Genomic DNA, 14,897 nt, shown 5'->3' on the forward strand with positions numbered 1-14,897 from the left:
ATTAGCTACGAAGGCGCTAAATTGGGTCTCGCCTGGGGAAGGGCTGAACTAGAGCGAACGCCGCAGCGGGTCCCCCCTCCTGCCAGCCAGGCCTGTGCGCGGCTCTGGGAGGGAGCGGGGGGCAGTGGTTAGAGCGGGGGGCTGGAGCCAGGGGGCCCCCATCCCCAGTCCCTACCTGGCAGGTCTCTCAGGGCAGAGGTGCAGGGGCCGGGCTGCTCCCCTTGGGGAGGCCTGGCAGCTGGTGCTGAGCCTGGCTGGCTGCAGCCCAGGGGCTGAGCCCCGGCTATGGGCCTGGCCCCTTCCCAGCTCTCCAGGGCTGGGCCCACAGCCCAGAGCCCCCCACCGCTGCGCCAGGCACTGGAAACCAACAAACCTCGCTGGGCTGGAAGCACAAGATTAGAAACGCAGCAGCTGTCCCTTGCCCTGACCCACAGCCTCCCCGACCAGCAGCCTGCACCCCATCCTGACCCACAGCCTGTGCCCCTCCCTGACCCACAGCCTCCCCAACCCGCAGCCTGCCCTGCTCCTCTGGAGCTCAGCCGCTGCCTCCTTTCCCTGGAGCTCAGCTGGTGCCCCACTCCTGACCCACAGATCCCGCCAGGCTGGCCCTGGCCCCCAGTGCTAGCAGAGGCTATGGGGCAGGAGCAAGGGGCACCAGCTGGGCTGGCCGGCCTTGGGCGTTGTAGCTGGGGCTCTGCCCGTCACTGCCGTGGGGCAGGGGCTGCGCCAAGCTGGGCCCCGTCTGTCCCCACCCGCAGGCGGGGGAGCAGCTAGCTGCCTTGTGCTAGCCAGCCCCAACCCCAGCCCCACCCCCCGCTGCCAGAAGCAGGCCAGGTCCCGGGGGCGCAGCTGGTTACGTAAGGCGGCAGCTGGGGGGCCATGCGGCTAGAAATAGACCAGCAGGGGGACTGTGTGGCCCAGATTCTCCCTCCTGGGGGATGGCCCAGCCCCTCCCGGCCACCAGCACACACCGACTGGAGGGGAGCAGGAAGTTTGGAACTCAGGAGTCCGGGCCTTCTCCAACCCTCCCCCTGCAGGACCCCCGGGGGCCGAGCGGGTCGGTGCAAGCGGGAGTGGGTAGAGGAGCGGTGGGGAAGCCCCAGGCGGGGTGGGGGGAGCTGTGGCTATGAAGGTGGCATTAGCTGAGCCCCAGGGGGCGCCCACGGTGGCATACAGAGGACCCCAGCATCCTGCCCCCCAGCTCTCACCACTGGACCCCCACCCCCTCCTGGAGCAAGGAGAGAACCCAGGAGTCCGTCTCCCAGCTGCCAATGAGGAAATGCCTGCGCAGTCTGGTAAAGGCAGAAGTTTAATGTACATTGGGGGGGCCCAGGGGGTGCTGCTTGGGCCCCTTGGAGAGCTTAGTGACTTGTTAGGGGGTGTCGGGGGGGGGCCACAGAGCCACCAGCCCAGAAAGCAGAGAGATGCAAGTCAGCAATGGGGAACCCCCCCTCATGCCGGCCCCGGTGCACCCTGGGAATAAGACCGGGCCCCCCCGCCCCAGTTAAAGCGCTGGCGTGAGGAGGTGGCTGTGTGGGCGGCTCAGGGCTCCGGGCTGGGAGCCGTGGGGGGCTCCTCGGGGGGCAGGATCTCGATGCTGCTGTCGGTGGGAGGGGTCGAGCTCCTCCCTGTCTGCTCCAGCTCCGGGGCCTGGCTGGGCGAGAGGCTCTGGGGGGGGCTGGTCCCTGCAGCCCCCCCCAGCCCCAGCACCTCCTGCACGTTGCGGGGCAGCTCCTGGGGGGAGAGCGCGGTCACATGGGGCACTGCCCCCGCCCCAGGCAGGGGCTGGCTGGCTCCATGGAGAGGGGAGGCTGGGGGTTTGGGGAGGCAGGTGGGCAGCCACAGGGCTGCACGTCAGGCAGGGGGCACTCAGGGGGTTAGGCCAGGGGACCAGCAGGGGGTGGAGGTTGGCAGGGGGGTCAGTTTGGGGGCCCGGCAGGGGGCACTCAGAGGGGCGGGGGTCAGGCTGGGGGGGGGGCCAGCAGGGGGCACTCAGTTTGGGGGCCCAGCAGGGGGCACTCAGAGGGGCGGGGGTCAGGCCGGGGGGCCCGCAGGGGGTACTCAGTTTGGGGGCCCGGCAGGGGGCATTCAGAGGGGCGGGGGTCAGGCCGGGGTGGGGGCCAGCAGGGGGTACTCAGTTTGGGGGCCCGGCAGGGGGCACTCAGAGGGGTGGGGGTCAGGCCGGGGTGGGGGCCGGCAGGGGGCACTCAGTTTGGGGGCCCGGCAGGGGGCACTCAGAGGGGTGGGGGTCAGGCCGGGGTGGGGGCCGGCAGGGGGCACTCAGTTTGGGGGCCCGGCAGGGGGCACTCAGAGGGGTGGGGGTCAGGCCGGGGTGGGGGCCAGCAGGGGGTACTCAGTTTGGGGGCCCGGCAGGGGGCACTCAGAGGGGTGGGGGTCAGGCCGGGGGGCCAGAAGCGGGTACTCACAGGTGTTGCCACCAGCTGTCTGTACAGCGCCTCGGCCCGGCACAGCATCTGCTCCGTGCTCATCTTCATGGTCAGCTCGTTGATGTACTGGAGATGGGGTACACACATTAGGTACCTTGTGGGAGTACCTGGGATCCCCTCCCTGCTGCGCCCGAGGACCCCCAGCACCCCAGGTCGCCCTTGGAGAACAAGGGACCCTGATAGGGTAGCAAGGAGCTGGGGGGCCTCTGGACTGAGCAGATGGGCATGAGGGAAACTCAGGGCACTGGGGTCCTGGCTGAAAGGGAGGGACTGAGGAGGGGGTATATGGCCCAGTTAGAAGCAGGGGGTCATGGGGGAGTATACAGGCCTGGCTGGAAGGGGGAGGGGCCGTAGGGGGGATATGGGCCCAGCTGGGGGAATGTAGCAGAAGCCGGGGGCGGGAGCACAAGGGGCCAGATTCCTGCTGCCAGGCCCAGGTCCCACCCCCACAGGGCCTGCCCCAGATCTTCCCACGGGCAGGGCCGAGGGCGGCCCCCAAACACCCCAGGGCTCTGGCAGGGCGGGGGTCTCACCTTGAGGATCTCATTGAAGCCGAACCCCGAGTTCATCAGGGCCTCGCGCTCCGAGTCCAGGATTCCGCAGGCCACCAGCAGGTGGAAGTTGGGGCAGGGCAGCCCCGTCCACAGCACCTGGGGGTCAGCGGGTGTCAGCTTCCCAGTGAGACAGACTCACACAGACCCCCACCTCAGCCCTGGCTCCTCCCCCCAGGGCTCTGGAGTGACCCCCCCCCCAAACATCCCCCACCTGAAGCCCTCACCACACAGCTCCCCAGAGCCCCCTGGCCCAGCCCCCCACTCCCTAGCAAATCTGCCCCCCCACCCCCCAGCACAGTCCCCACCTCCCAGAGCTGCAGCACGTCCATGAAGGCGAACTCCCGCTTGAACCAGATCAGCAGCCAGCGGAAGCAGAAACACAGGGAGCCCGATTCCTTCGCCTCTGGGGGCAGATGGGGGTGTCAGTCGGGGGTAATGGGGGTCAGGGCCTGTCTGCGCTGGGGACTGCGGACTCCTGCCAGCCCCAGGCTCCCCCCGGGGGGCATTACCCAGGCAGGGGGATGGTGGGGAGGGGCACCTACCCTCAAACTTGGGGGGGGGGGTCCACAGGCCTTTACCCCCAGCCAACTCAGCAGTGGGTGGGCAGGGCTACGGGGCTGACAAGGACACAGCATAGAACAGACACGTCAGGCCAGGACCCAGACGTAGCAGCGCTGTCCAGCCTGGGAGGACACAGCCAGGCACCCCACCCCTTCATCTAGCTTCCGGGGGCCCAGACCCCTCCTTTGCCCTCTGTTCTCCAGGCTGCACCCCCTCAGTCTCACCCACACCCAACCTGGGTATCAGTGCAGTGCCCTGGGAAACTGAGGCAGGCAGGCAGGTTCGCTACGGGCCAGCAGCTCCCACAAGCAACACAGAACACCCTCCCACTTCCCTCCTGGAGCCATGGCCAGGTTTTCACATGGTCTGTGCCTCAGTTTCCCCAGGGGCTGGGCTGAGCCCCGCAGGGGGCCAAGGTGGCTGGTGCTGATCCAATGGGACCACAGGCTGTTGCACCCCCAGAGAGCCCCCTGGAGCCTCACCTGTGCCCTGAGCCTACTAAGGAGGCGGCTGGAAATCAGGGCAGCTTGGGAGATATACTAAAAGGGGGTTGTGGGGCTAGGCTGCGGACCTGGGCGTTGTACTGGGCTGTCCCAATGATCCACCTGATGGTTGGCACAAGAACAGCATTCACTCCTCTGGGGGTTACCGCGGCCGGTGGGAGACGGAAAAGAGGCTCTTGGGGTTCGAGCCATTTCAGACAAGAACCGAGGGCGGGAGCCTGGCGCTGCCCCCGGCAGAGGAAACCAGCGTATGAGAATGACCTGCTGGCTGCTCGGCGGCGGGGGGGTGGGGGTGGGGACACACTGACAGCGCGACCGGAACGCAGCTGGGAGGTTCCAAACGGTGGCCGTGGCTCCATTTCCGGGCCGGCTGGGACCTCCTGTGGCCACCCAGGACGGCCGCCCGGCCCGGCCCAGCCCAACTGAGCGCTGTGAGCGTTCTGCTTTCACCAACAGCGCTGAGGCAGAGCCAGGGCACCCGTGTTCTTCGCTGTCGTAACAGCCAAGACCGGCTCCTGGCTCCGCAGCAAATGAGCCATGAGGCCAGAGCCCCATTCCCAGGGCGAGGCTGCAGCTTCGGCAGAACGCCCCCCCGCAGCCCTTCCCGGGGCCCAGTTCGGGAGGGCGCGTTCGGGGCAAGACGACGAAGCTCATTCCCTACCCGCTGCAACAGGTAGGTCTGGAAGACGCTACAGGGCTGCTCGGGGGGGCTGCGTGACATCGTGCGACTCCTGGGGCCCCGCTGCACTCCCAAACCACTGACAACTGCCAGAAGGCCATGGCAATCTCTGCTCCCCACTGCAGGAGGCAGGCGCACGAGGCGGGGTGCCAGAGCCCTGGGCCAGATCACGGCAGGGGCATTGCTGGATACAACACACAAACCGTCGTCGCAACCCCCGTTGTGCGTCTGCAGCAAAGCATGCGCCAAGGGAGGTGTCGAGCGACAGCGGGCGAGTGGCTGAATCGGTCTGCGCTGCTCCTGGGGCGGGAGCCCTTTGGTACGTGGAGCTGTGAGTCATGGGCTGTGCTGGGGAGAGGAAAACGGCAGATTCTGGGAGACCACAACAGGTGGAGGCAGCGGCTGCGAACGGTTCCGGGCCGCTAAAGCTGAACCAGAACCAGAGAGACAAAGGACCTTACAGGGGCCAGGCCGGCGTTTGGCCGGGGCCGTGTGACCCTGTGGCGAGGTGCTGACCGATGGCGTAAGGGGCTAGGGACAGGTGCCCGGCCCAAAGGACAGGTTCAGGGCAGACGTGCTCCTGCACAGGGAGAACAACAGAATTCCCTTCACGCAGGTGAAGGTCCAAAGGGGACCGGTGGCTCCTCCCTTTGTCCTCACTCCAGCTCATGGCAGCTCTGCTCTGACCCAAGCCCAGGAGGCTTGTGACTTGTCCAACCCGAGGGCGCTCGCCAAAGACTCACGCAGCAGCAACTCCACCTCCACGGCAGCCGGCCCCGAGACCTTTGCGAGGGGTGTGTCCGTCGCTGGCGTTAACAATTTCACTCCCGTCTGGCTTTTATTACTAAGCTATTTACTGGTAGATGCTAAAGCACCAGCCCAACGTGTGCTCTTCGGGCTGAGATTTGATCTATGTATGTCACGTGGGGAAGGGCCTTTGGGACCCGAGAAGCCGTGTGGATTTGGTGAGATTGGTTTCACCGTGCAGAGGGGCCTGGCTGTGGACGAGGGAAGCTGGAGGGTGGGAGGGAACTGCGTGTGACTTCTCACTGGCCAGTGCGATGCCAGACATTCTCTGGGTGACGGCTTTGGTGCTTTAGGGTGCAGGACCCCCAGGCTGGGCTGTCTCTAGACCTGTTTGAAGCAGTTTGCCCTGGGCTGACCACCTCAGCTGTGCTCAGAAAAGCCTCCCCTATTGCAATGGCTCAGGAAGATCCAGCTGAACTGGTTGGAGGACCACTGGATGACTAAGAGGAAAGGGCTCTGACCCATCTAGGAAAGACACGGGCTGTGGTTCTTGGAGAAGGTCTGGGAAATATGTGGGGAATCCCTGAGAAACTGAGCACTAAACCCAACAGCCAACCAAAATGCCTGAGGGCAGAACCGCCATCTGCCATCAGACCAAAGGCTGAAGCGGACCTCGAACATCTAGTCAAAAATGGAGCCCGAATGCCTGTTACCCACAGCCCCTGGGCAACGCCTTGTTCCAACGCTGAAGGAGACCGGCTCCATTTGGACTCGTGGCGATTTAAGGTCACTGTTAATCCAGGGTTGTGCGCAGAGCAATATCCTCTTCCCCACATGGACGACCTCTTTGCAGGCCTGGCTGGGGGACACTTCAGCAGCAGTGATCTCAGCCAAGCGTGTTTCCACACGCACGTCAACGAGAAGCCCCAAGAGCTGTTGTCTCCTGAGACACTTAAGGGGCTTTATGGTCACTGTCACTCAACTTTCGCAATAACGTCTGCCCCAGAGAACTACGACCCAGATCTTGCGTGGCCTGGTCACGTTCTGGTCACTGGCAGGAACGAGGAGATCTTAAGAACTTAGAGGCTACCCTACAAACACTGGAAGAGCACGGCCTGTGAGTCTGCAAAGACAAGCGTGAATTCTTTCACCCTTTGTTGAATATCTGGGACACGGCCCTGATGCCACCAGCTTTCCTATGGCTCCTGAAGAAAATAAAACTGTTGTAAGGGCTCTGCTCCCTCCAGATGTTACTCAACTGAAGTTGGTCTCACAGTTGGCCACCCTGGAAGTGTAACAAAGCCTCATGTGCATTGCTAAACTTGGAGGTCCTGGCGCATTTTGAGCCATCCTTACCTTTCCAGTTGGCCTGCGAAGCGATGGGCGTGCACTTGTCACACCTCGTGCCTTCTGGAGAAGAGACCAACTGCTTTCATTTCACCCACCTGAAGCAGGACAGAGACTAACTAGGCATGAATTGAGCACAAAGCACTGGGACCGTTTTTGGGATTCAGACCCTTCAGCCATAGCTGTTGGAGCATCGTTTGCACTTCTCACTGACCGGCCACCTCTAATTTCAACCTTTGGTCCACGCCCAGGAATCCCATCAGTGGCTGCTAGTCATATGCAATGACAGACACGGTCACTTTCTGGAAATCCACTCTGCATTGCCATGCACATGGTCTCTCAAGACTGCCTTTGCCCATCGAGTATAAAGATATTGGCCAGAAGAAAACTTACGTGGAAGCGGTAGAGAACACGCCCATCACGGCTACCCGAAAGAGCAACTCGCGCTCAGCCAGCACTGTCCAAGATTACGGACCTAACGCTCCACTGGAATGTCACTGCAGGACTCTCAGGTCTCACCTGACTTTGTTCCCCACATGCCCAGGACGGCAGCATCATCGAGCCATTCTGAACCTGGTTGTGTGGAACAGCTATGTTCAGGTCACTGTGGCATGGGGCGCAGGAAAGAATGCGCACAAAGCTACTTTGGGTGGCCTGTGCCGTGGAGAAGCCAAGAGAAACACACACACTTGGTACCTCTACATCCAAGGCTCAGGTCTGAAAACCTGTGGCAGTGCATTCACGTTGATTTTTCTGACCCAGCTGAAGGAATCCTGTTCTTGGCGGGGGTAGATGCCCATTCTAAATAGCCAACGGTCGCTATAACTCTGTCGACTACTGCCAAGAGCGTTATCCAAAACGCACGCAGAATCTTTGGTCGGCCGGAACAACTTGTGAGTGACAACAGTCCACAGTTTGTGTCTCGGGAACGTGGAAAGTTGATGAAAGCAAGTGGGATTGATCACATCACTTCAGCGCTGTGTCATCCATCCACCAATGGATGAGCTGGAAGCATTGTGCAAGCAACGAAATGAGCTTTCGATTCGGCCAGAAGATACCTCCTCATTCAAAACCATTTGCACCTCTTATCATCCCACAGAAACAACTCATGCTACAAGCAAGGCGTCCCCAGCCTTTCTAGTGAGGGGACATCAGCGGCGCAGTTACTTTGATCTTCTGAAAGCTGTAGAACCACAACAAACTGTGCAACCTCAACAGCAAAATCAAGTCATCAAGTGCGTATCCAGGGCAACAAACCGAAGCTGTAGTCCTGAACAGCTGATTTGGGGGCAGAACGTTGCTTCTGGAGCTCAGTGGGTCCCTCCCATCGTCCTCGCTCTAACAGAACCTGTTTCCTGCATTGTGCGGACGGTTGAGGATCTCGTCTGGTGGTGTCACCTAGATCAGCCATCGCCAGGTCACACCTGCCCCAGGGCACGTCACCGGTTGAGTTGGTTGACCTCCCCCCTACTGACTCATGTGTCACCTGTTCCCCATTCTTCTCCTCTGTCACTGCCGTGGCAAAGGTAAGCCTGCTCAGGGAGAAGGTTGACGTGACAGCCTCACCTGATCACGCTTCAAGACCCAAGCCCGTGGTCAGGCCCACACCCCTAACACCTTCAAGCTCAAGAACACCAGGCGTCTGCCGTCATCCACCTGGAGAACGGCCTGGGTCTGTTCCCTACTTTGGCGTTTGTTCTGGGTAGGGTGCGGTCTGATTAACGGGGGAGGAACATGTCGTGTATTGGATTGTCATAGTGGCAGGTGATTGTCATGAGCGCACAGAAACCCTCACAATGACCAAGTTGAGCATAATTCAAAATCCCGCAACCCCCAACCCCGGTGCAACCCCCCACGCAGCTCCAGCTCACCCCTCCCCCCCACGCAGGTCCCGCTCAACCCGCCTGAACTCAGTGACACGAAACAACAGATCGCTGGGCAGAAGCCATAGAAAGGAGGGAAGCAGGAGCGCGTGAGGGTTTTACTCCCCTGCTTTGGTTGCATGTTTCCTACTGCGCTGTAGGAACCAAAGGTGCGCGCCTCAGTTTCCCTAGGAGCTGCACCGGGGCTTAGCAGTGAGGGGAGTTGGTGTGATGACTCCTCACACGTAGGTGACGGCCCTCCCAGCTCTTTGTAACCGAGGCAACCAGGTGACCCCCCCCCCCCCCGCTTTCTTCCCCAGGACGGCAGATAAACGCGGGAGGAGGTGCCTGGCTGGTTCGAGTGGGCCCATCTGGTCTGGCTGGAGCAGGAGGAAGCGGAGCCAGGGCCCGGGGACCCCTGTGGCCCCCTCTGCCCAGGCTGGATGGGGCTGATGGCTCCTGGTTCCCGTGCTGTGTCCCAGTCGCCTGAGAACCTCCTGTTCTCCTGCTGAGCCAGAGTCACCTCTGCCTGCAGATGGGGGCAGGGCCAGGGACCCCCTCGCTCTGTGATGAGGACCATGGGGGGCTACTGGGGGGCCAAGAGGAGAGGATGAGGAGGCTGGGGGGAGGGAATGCGGGGCCGGGGGGTCGTGGGGGACGCTCACCCAGGAACTCGCCCAGGGGTGGGTCCAGCAGGCGAAGCAGCAGCCCCAGCTGCCCCAGCTGCCGTTTCATGCTCTCCTGGCTCTCCTCGAAGTTCTGGTGCTGGGGAGAGATAGGGCTAAGAGGGGCTGCCCCAGAGCCCCTCCCCCGCTGCCTGACCCCACAGCCTCCCCAGGGCCCCCCCGCCAGGGTCGCCCCGTGTTTCCCACTGGGGTGCAGAATACACGTTGGGAAACCCACAGATACGCCCACGGCCGGCTGGGGCTCGGCTCCCCTCACCCCGAACCACGGCCCAGCCCCACCCCTGCCTCCCCGCCCCCACTCACCACCAGCTCCATGAAGCCAACAAAGCACCAGAAGGCGTCGACCTCGTTCTGGGTGACGTAGAGGATGGGGGAAAGCAGGTCACTCATGCCCTGCACGTAGCCTGGAGGGAGATGGGGTCAGCGACGGGCCCAGGCCTTCAGCCCCCCGCGCCCCAGCAGCCCCCCGGCTCCCCCCCACTCACCCAGGTCGAAGTGGTACATGCAGTAGGTCATGAGCACGTCGTGCAGCAGAACCAGCGCCGGGCTCTCGCTGCCCTGGTAGAACTTGGTGCTGCGATCAGTGCGGCTCACGTCCCGTTCTGCCAGAGATGGAGAGAGTCACACAGCCGGGGGCGCTGCAGGGGGTCAGGGCAGGGCACCTCGCACGGCTGGGGCAGGGCAGGGCAGGGCTGGAAAGACGGAGGAATGGGCCCAGACACCCACACAGGCGCTGCCCGCTGGGGTTCGGGGTGGGGGGTACCCGGGGGTCCCACTGACCGATGAGGCTGCGGTAGCCGCGCAGCAGGGAGTTCCGCCGCTCCTGCTCCTCGCTCACCGACTTCCACTGCAGCTTCATGCGGAAGTATTCGTCCCTGGGGTGGGGGGGAGCAGGGTGAGGGGAGTCCTGCGCCCCCCAGCCCCTGCCAGCCCAGCCCCTCCCCGCCCGGCGTCCCTCACCCAGGGCCCAGCTGGGGCAGGGGGCTCACGTTCTGTGGCGAGCTCGGGCCCGGTTCTCCTCGCTGCTGCTGTCCCAGCTGTAGTAGCCCAGCAGGAACCTCCAGGCCTCCTTGCGCAGCGCCGGGCTCAGGCCCTGGGGGCAGGGCGGCAGTGAGCCCCGGGGGCAGCAGCTACACACCCCCTGGCCCAGACCCCGCCCCACCCTCGCTCCCAGTGAGGGCAGGGCAGGGACCAGCCCCCCCACGCGCCGGTGGTGCGTATACAGGGAGCATTGCTGGGGGTGCGTGTGACCCCTTGTGGCTCCTGGGGGGGCAGAACAAATTCCTTGGAACCCCCATTGAGTCACTCACAGAGGCCAGACCACCACCAACCTCTCCCCTGGGTCCCTGCCCCCGCACAAGGCCCCGCCTCCCCCACCTGGCCCCACCCCTGCCTCCCGAGCCAGGCCCCGCCCCTTCTTTCAGCCCCGCCTCCCCACCTTTCAGAACAGGCAGAAGGCCCTGGACAGAACAGGGCTCTACAGGAGGAGGAGCTGGCGACGCAGGCCAGGAGACAGCTCAGCTGGAATCAGGCCCTGTCGCTCGCAGCTGCAAGGCTCAGCCGGCGGGTTGGTTTCAACCTCGGCCCTTTTCCAGCTCCTGCGAACGCAGCTGCGCTTGCCTGCCCCAGCGGAAGGGGCTGCTCCTGGGGCGGGAGCACCACAGTCCCACTCCCCCTTCCCTCGTCAAGGGGGCTCAGGAGCCTGCACCACATTCAAGGAGGGAGACGGGTGTCTCTGGGGAGCTGTTACCTCTTGGCTGGGGGGGCCCAGAGCTTCTGGCCCAGGACAGGGGATGGGCTCAAGGGAATTTTGTGCTCCAACCCCTCACACGCAGTCTCCCCCCTGCTCCCCCTTTTACAGCCCCCTCCCCCCCCCCCCCCCAAGCCCTCACCCCTGCGAAAATCCTCCTCTTGAGCTCGTCCAGGCGGGTGATGCGCCCCTGAGGGTCCAGGTGCTGCCCCCACTCCTGTTCCGTCACCGGGGCCTCCCGGTGCACAGTCGGCCGTGGGGCCAGCTGCACCTGCTGCAGGCAGGAAGGGGTTATGGGGCGGGTGGGAAAGGCCCCTCCAGTGCTAGCCAGCCCCACTCCCTGCCACCCATGCTGCACCTGCTTCTAGGCCTGCTTCTCCCCTACCATCCACACGCCTCACCAGCACACTTGTTCCACCTCTGTTCCCACAGACTGCCCCCGTTAGGCCAGCTCCACCCCTGCTCAGATATGCTGCCCCACGAGGATGGTTCCACCCCTGTTGGGCTGGCCCCGCCCCCCAATCAGTCACAGGCTGTCCCAGCAAAGGTGATGGGCAGGTACCACAAGCCTGCAGCGCAGACATACGATTGGCTGGGCTCTTCGCCACGTGCCCTGATTGGCTGAGGACACTCACGCAGGTGATGACCTCGAAGCCTGGCTCATCCTCCAGGCCACTGGTGGCGTCACCAGGGGGCCGCAGGGGGGCTTCGGCCTCGTGGTGCAGGGCCCCACGGAAGAAGTTGGTGACTTTGGAGAAGCTCCCAAAGGTGGCGGCGTAGGGATCCTGCAGGAAACGCTGGGGGAGGACGGGGTCGGGCCTCACTTCTGGGACAATACGACCACGTAGCATTTGCCCTGCTATGCTGTACACCAGCCGCAGGAGCCAAGCGGGTCTGCGTGAATGCTGCATGCCTCGGTTTCCCCATGTCCTTCTCCTAGACCCCAGAACTGGAGTAAGGGGACAGCACTACAGCTCAGCCCTTGGGGGAAGGTAGCAGCCCCCTTTTGTAACCTGAGAACCCAGAGGAGTCTAAGCAGATGATGCTGCTGGGGAAACCAAACCAAAGTTGGAGATGGAGAAGCAGCAGACGTGGGGCAGATCGGGGGGCGAGGTTGGTCCCCGTGCTCTGTGGTCCCCGGGGCTGCCCTACGCCGTGTTCCTGGCAGGGACTAACCCATCTGTGCTCAGCGGGCAGGGGCTGAGCCATGTGCGCTGGGGCGTCGAGGGGCAGCATGGGCCCGGTGGGACAGGAGAACTCACTGACACCAGGTTGGAGGAGTTCTCGTCAAACAGCTGCAGCTCGTCGAAGGCGTGCGACAGTGCGTACGAGTCGTGGCTGTAGACCAGGTAGAGCCGCGAGTCCTTGGGGGAGCTGCCAGGGGGAGCAGGAGCCTGTGTCAGTATCTCAGCTATCCACCCCCGCAGCTCTGTTACCTGCCCCACACTGCCCTGACTGCCAGGGACCAGCATGCCCTGAACCAGCTCCTCCTGCCCAGGGACCCCCAAAGCTCACAGCCCCAGCTCCCCCGACAAGTCCCCCAAGCTGGACCCATGGTAGTGCCCTACCCCCTGCTCCACCTGAGGGCAGCTGGGCCCTACCCCCAAGTGGCAATGACTAACTCCCCAGGGCTGTGTCCCAGCTGACATGTGTGATGGGGTTCAGGGGTCCCCAAGCACTGCACCCCATCCGCAGGCAGGCGTGACGCTCACTCAGCAGAAGACCAGCGGGTTTATTAGCCAACAAGACACAGCGTCGTACAGAGGAGTCAGTGCAGCCGGCAGGGACAGCCAGTCCCATCCATGCTGGGGAGAGGAGGCCCCGAGGGGCCTGGCCCCCTCCTTTGTCTCTCTCTCTCCCAGCCCAGACTCGCTGCTGCCCAACTCCCAGGTCCAATTCAAACCCCTCAGGCTCAACCTCCCCCTTTGTCTGCAGCCCAGAGGTGTCATCTGGCTGCCAGGTTACCCTCAGCAAGAACCCCACACCCTCTGTGAGCCCCCCACATACACACGCGTATCCCCCACTCCGTCACAGCATGCTCCCCTGGATCCCCACCCCACTCACATGGCCAGGATGAGGTACTTGCAGAGCGCCCGGAGCAGAGCCTTGCTGCCCCCACGGTGGAAGTGCAGAGCAGGCAGGGACCTGCCGTCCCGGCTGATGAAGATGAGGTAGGACCAGCCCAGCCCTGGGCGGCTCCTGCGGATCGACTGCAGCTCAGAGAGGCTAAGGGTGAAGGCCCACTGCGCCCGAGGGCTGGGCAGGGGTGCCGGGTCTGCAGGGCAGAGTGACAGGGTGAGGGCAACCAGCCTAGCCCCAGGGACCTGTCTGCTGGGCCCCTGCTAACACACCTCCCCACCCCTTCCACTGCCCCACGCTCTCACCCCCCCACACCGCCCACTGCCCCACGCTCACTCCCCACTACCTTCCTTTTGCCCTGGTGTCCGACACTGGGCCCACCACACTAACAACCCTGCACCCTCCCCAGCCCCCTCCTCCCCGTCCCCTCACCACACCTGCTCAGGCTGGCTGTCCACCCCTGCACTGGCCACACTGCACCTGACTCCCATCATTTCCCCCCACCTGACTCCCCCTCGCCGTCACCTGGGGGCTGCTCCGGTGGCCGGGGCTGGGTCCTGACAGCGCTGATCACAGCCCAGTCGGGCTCATAGCCTGGATCAAACAGATCCTCCTCAGCCGCACCCGGGGACTCCTGCCAGGCAGACAGTATTTAGAAGGCTGAGAAAGGAGTGGGGAGCTGGGGGGAAGGTTCTTACCTTCTTGGAGAAAACAATCTGGGGAGTGTCACCTGCTTCTTCCAGGGGCGTCCACTGCAGCTGCACCTCAGAGCCCTGTGGGGGGGAGTGAGAGCTCTGCTGCACCCCCAAACCCCAGCCCCCCACCCCGCCTACTGTAGCCCCCCCGCCCCCCATACACCCAGCCCCCGCCCCACCTAGTGCAGCCCCCCAGCACCCCCATACACCCAGCCCCCCGCCCCCCCAGTGCGGCCCCCCCAGCCCCCCCATACACCCAGACCCCGCCCCCCCAGTGCGGCCCCCCCAGCCCCCCCATACACCCAGACCCCGCCCCCCCTAGTGAGGCCCCCCAGCCCCCCCATACACCCAGACCCCGCCCCCCTAGTGCGGCCCCCCAGCCCCCCATACACCTAGACCCCCACCCCGCCTAGTGCAGCCCCCCCGCCCCGCTTAGTGCAGCCCCCCCGCCCCCCATACACCCAGACCCCACCCCGCCTAGTGCAGCCCCCCAGCCCCCCCATACACCCAGCCCCCCCGCCCCGCCCCGCCCCGCCCCGCCCCGCCCCGCCTAGTGCGGCCCCCAGCCCCGCACCTTCTCGAGGATGCGGATGACGCCCGGGATGAGCGAGTCCTGCTCCGGGTGGCGCTTGGCGCTCGTGTGCAGGAACACCCCGTCCTTCGCAAAGGCCACCTGCGGGGCAAGCCGGGGCCGAGTCACCCCCACGACTGCCCCCCCCCCCCCCGGCCCCGAGTCCCGTCAGCCCCCCGCCCCCGCCAGGCCCCAGCTCGCTCCTCACCCTGCAGCCCTCAGACTCCATCCTCTGCCAACAACCACTTCCGGAAACAACAATACGTCACTTCCTACCCCGCCCCTCGGAGCGTCCCGCCCCCTGTGAGGGCGGGGCGGGGAGGCGCAGGTGCGGCCGCCATCTTTGTGCGGGGCAGGAGCCGTCACCGGTTCGGTGCTTGTGTGACGGGCTTTAAGTCCGGAGGCCGCCATCTTTG

At 64.3% G+C, this 14,897-nt stretch overlaps 1 protein-coding gene across 2 annotated transcripts; it reads right to left on the reverse strand.

Annotated features, from left to right (window-relative positions):
* Window positions 1–1,297: 1,297 nt before the first annotated feature.
* On the reverse strand, window positions 1,298–14,720 carry TBC1D17 (TBC1 domain family member 17). Of its 2 annotated transcripts, XM_075016102.1 has the most exons (17): window positions 14,690–14,720; window positions 14,485–14,583; window positions 13,914–13,988; window positions 13,741–13,849; window positions 13,201–13,411; window positions 12,399–12,510; window positions 11,772–11,933; window positions 11,279–11,410; window positions 10,376–10,479; window positions 10,167–10,261; window positions 9,872–9,988; window positions 9,690–9,790; window positions 9,366–9,465; window positions 3,307–3,404; window positions 2,981–3,097; window positions 2,427–2,513; window positions 1,298–1,734 (listed from the first exon to the last, which is right to left on the reverse strand). In XM_075016102.1, exons 1-17 carry the CDS (start codon window positions 14,708–14,710, stop codon window positions 1,543–1,545), a joined length of 1,932 nt encoding a protein of 643 aa, XP_074872203.1. In that variant the 5' UTR covers window positions 14,711–14,720; the 3' UTR covers window positions 1,298–1,542. The 2 variants fall into 2 exon arrangements, with proteins under 2 accessions (XP_074872203.1, XP_074872204.1); XM_075016103.1 differs by lacking the exon at window positions 11,772–11,933.
* Window positions 14,721–14,897: the final 177 nt, after the last annotated feature.

This window comes from Carettochelys insculpta, chromosome 22 (assembly GCF_033958435.1).
Source record: "Carettochelys insculpta isolate YL-2023 chromosome 22, ASM3395843v1, whole genome shotgun sequence".
Lineage (NCBI taxonomy): Eukaryota > Metazoa > Chordata > Testudines > Carettochelyidae > Carettochelys > Carettochelys insculpta.

What these genes read in the sequence shown, in the direction of transcription:
- TBC1D17 (XM_075016102.1), bottom strand. Translation starts at nt 14,710, where the DNA reads ATGGAGTCTGAGGGCTGCAGG. An exon ending in TCATCCGCATCCTCGAGAAG is followed by an intron (nt 13,989 to 14,484) that starts GTGCGGGGCTGG and finishes TCCCCCCCACAG; the next exon opens with GGCTCTGAGGTGCAGCTGCA. An exon ending in ACGTGCTGCAGCTCTGGGAG is followed by an intron (nt 3,098 to 3,306) that starts GTGGGGACTGTG and finishes GCTGACCCCCAG; the next exon opens with GTGCTGTGGACGGGGCTGCC.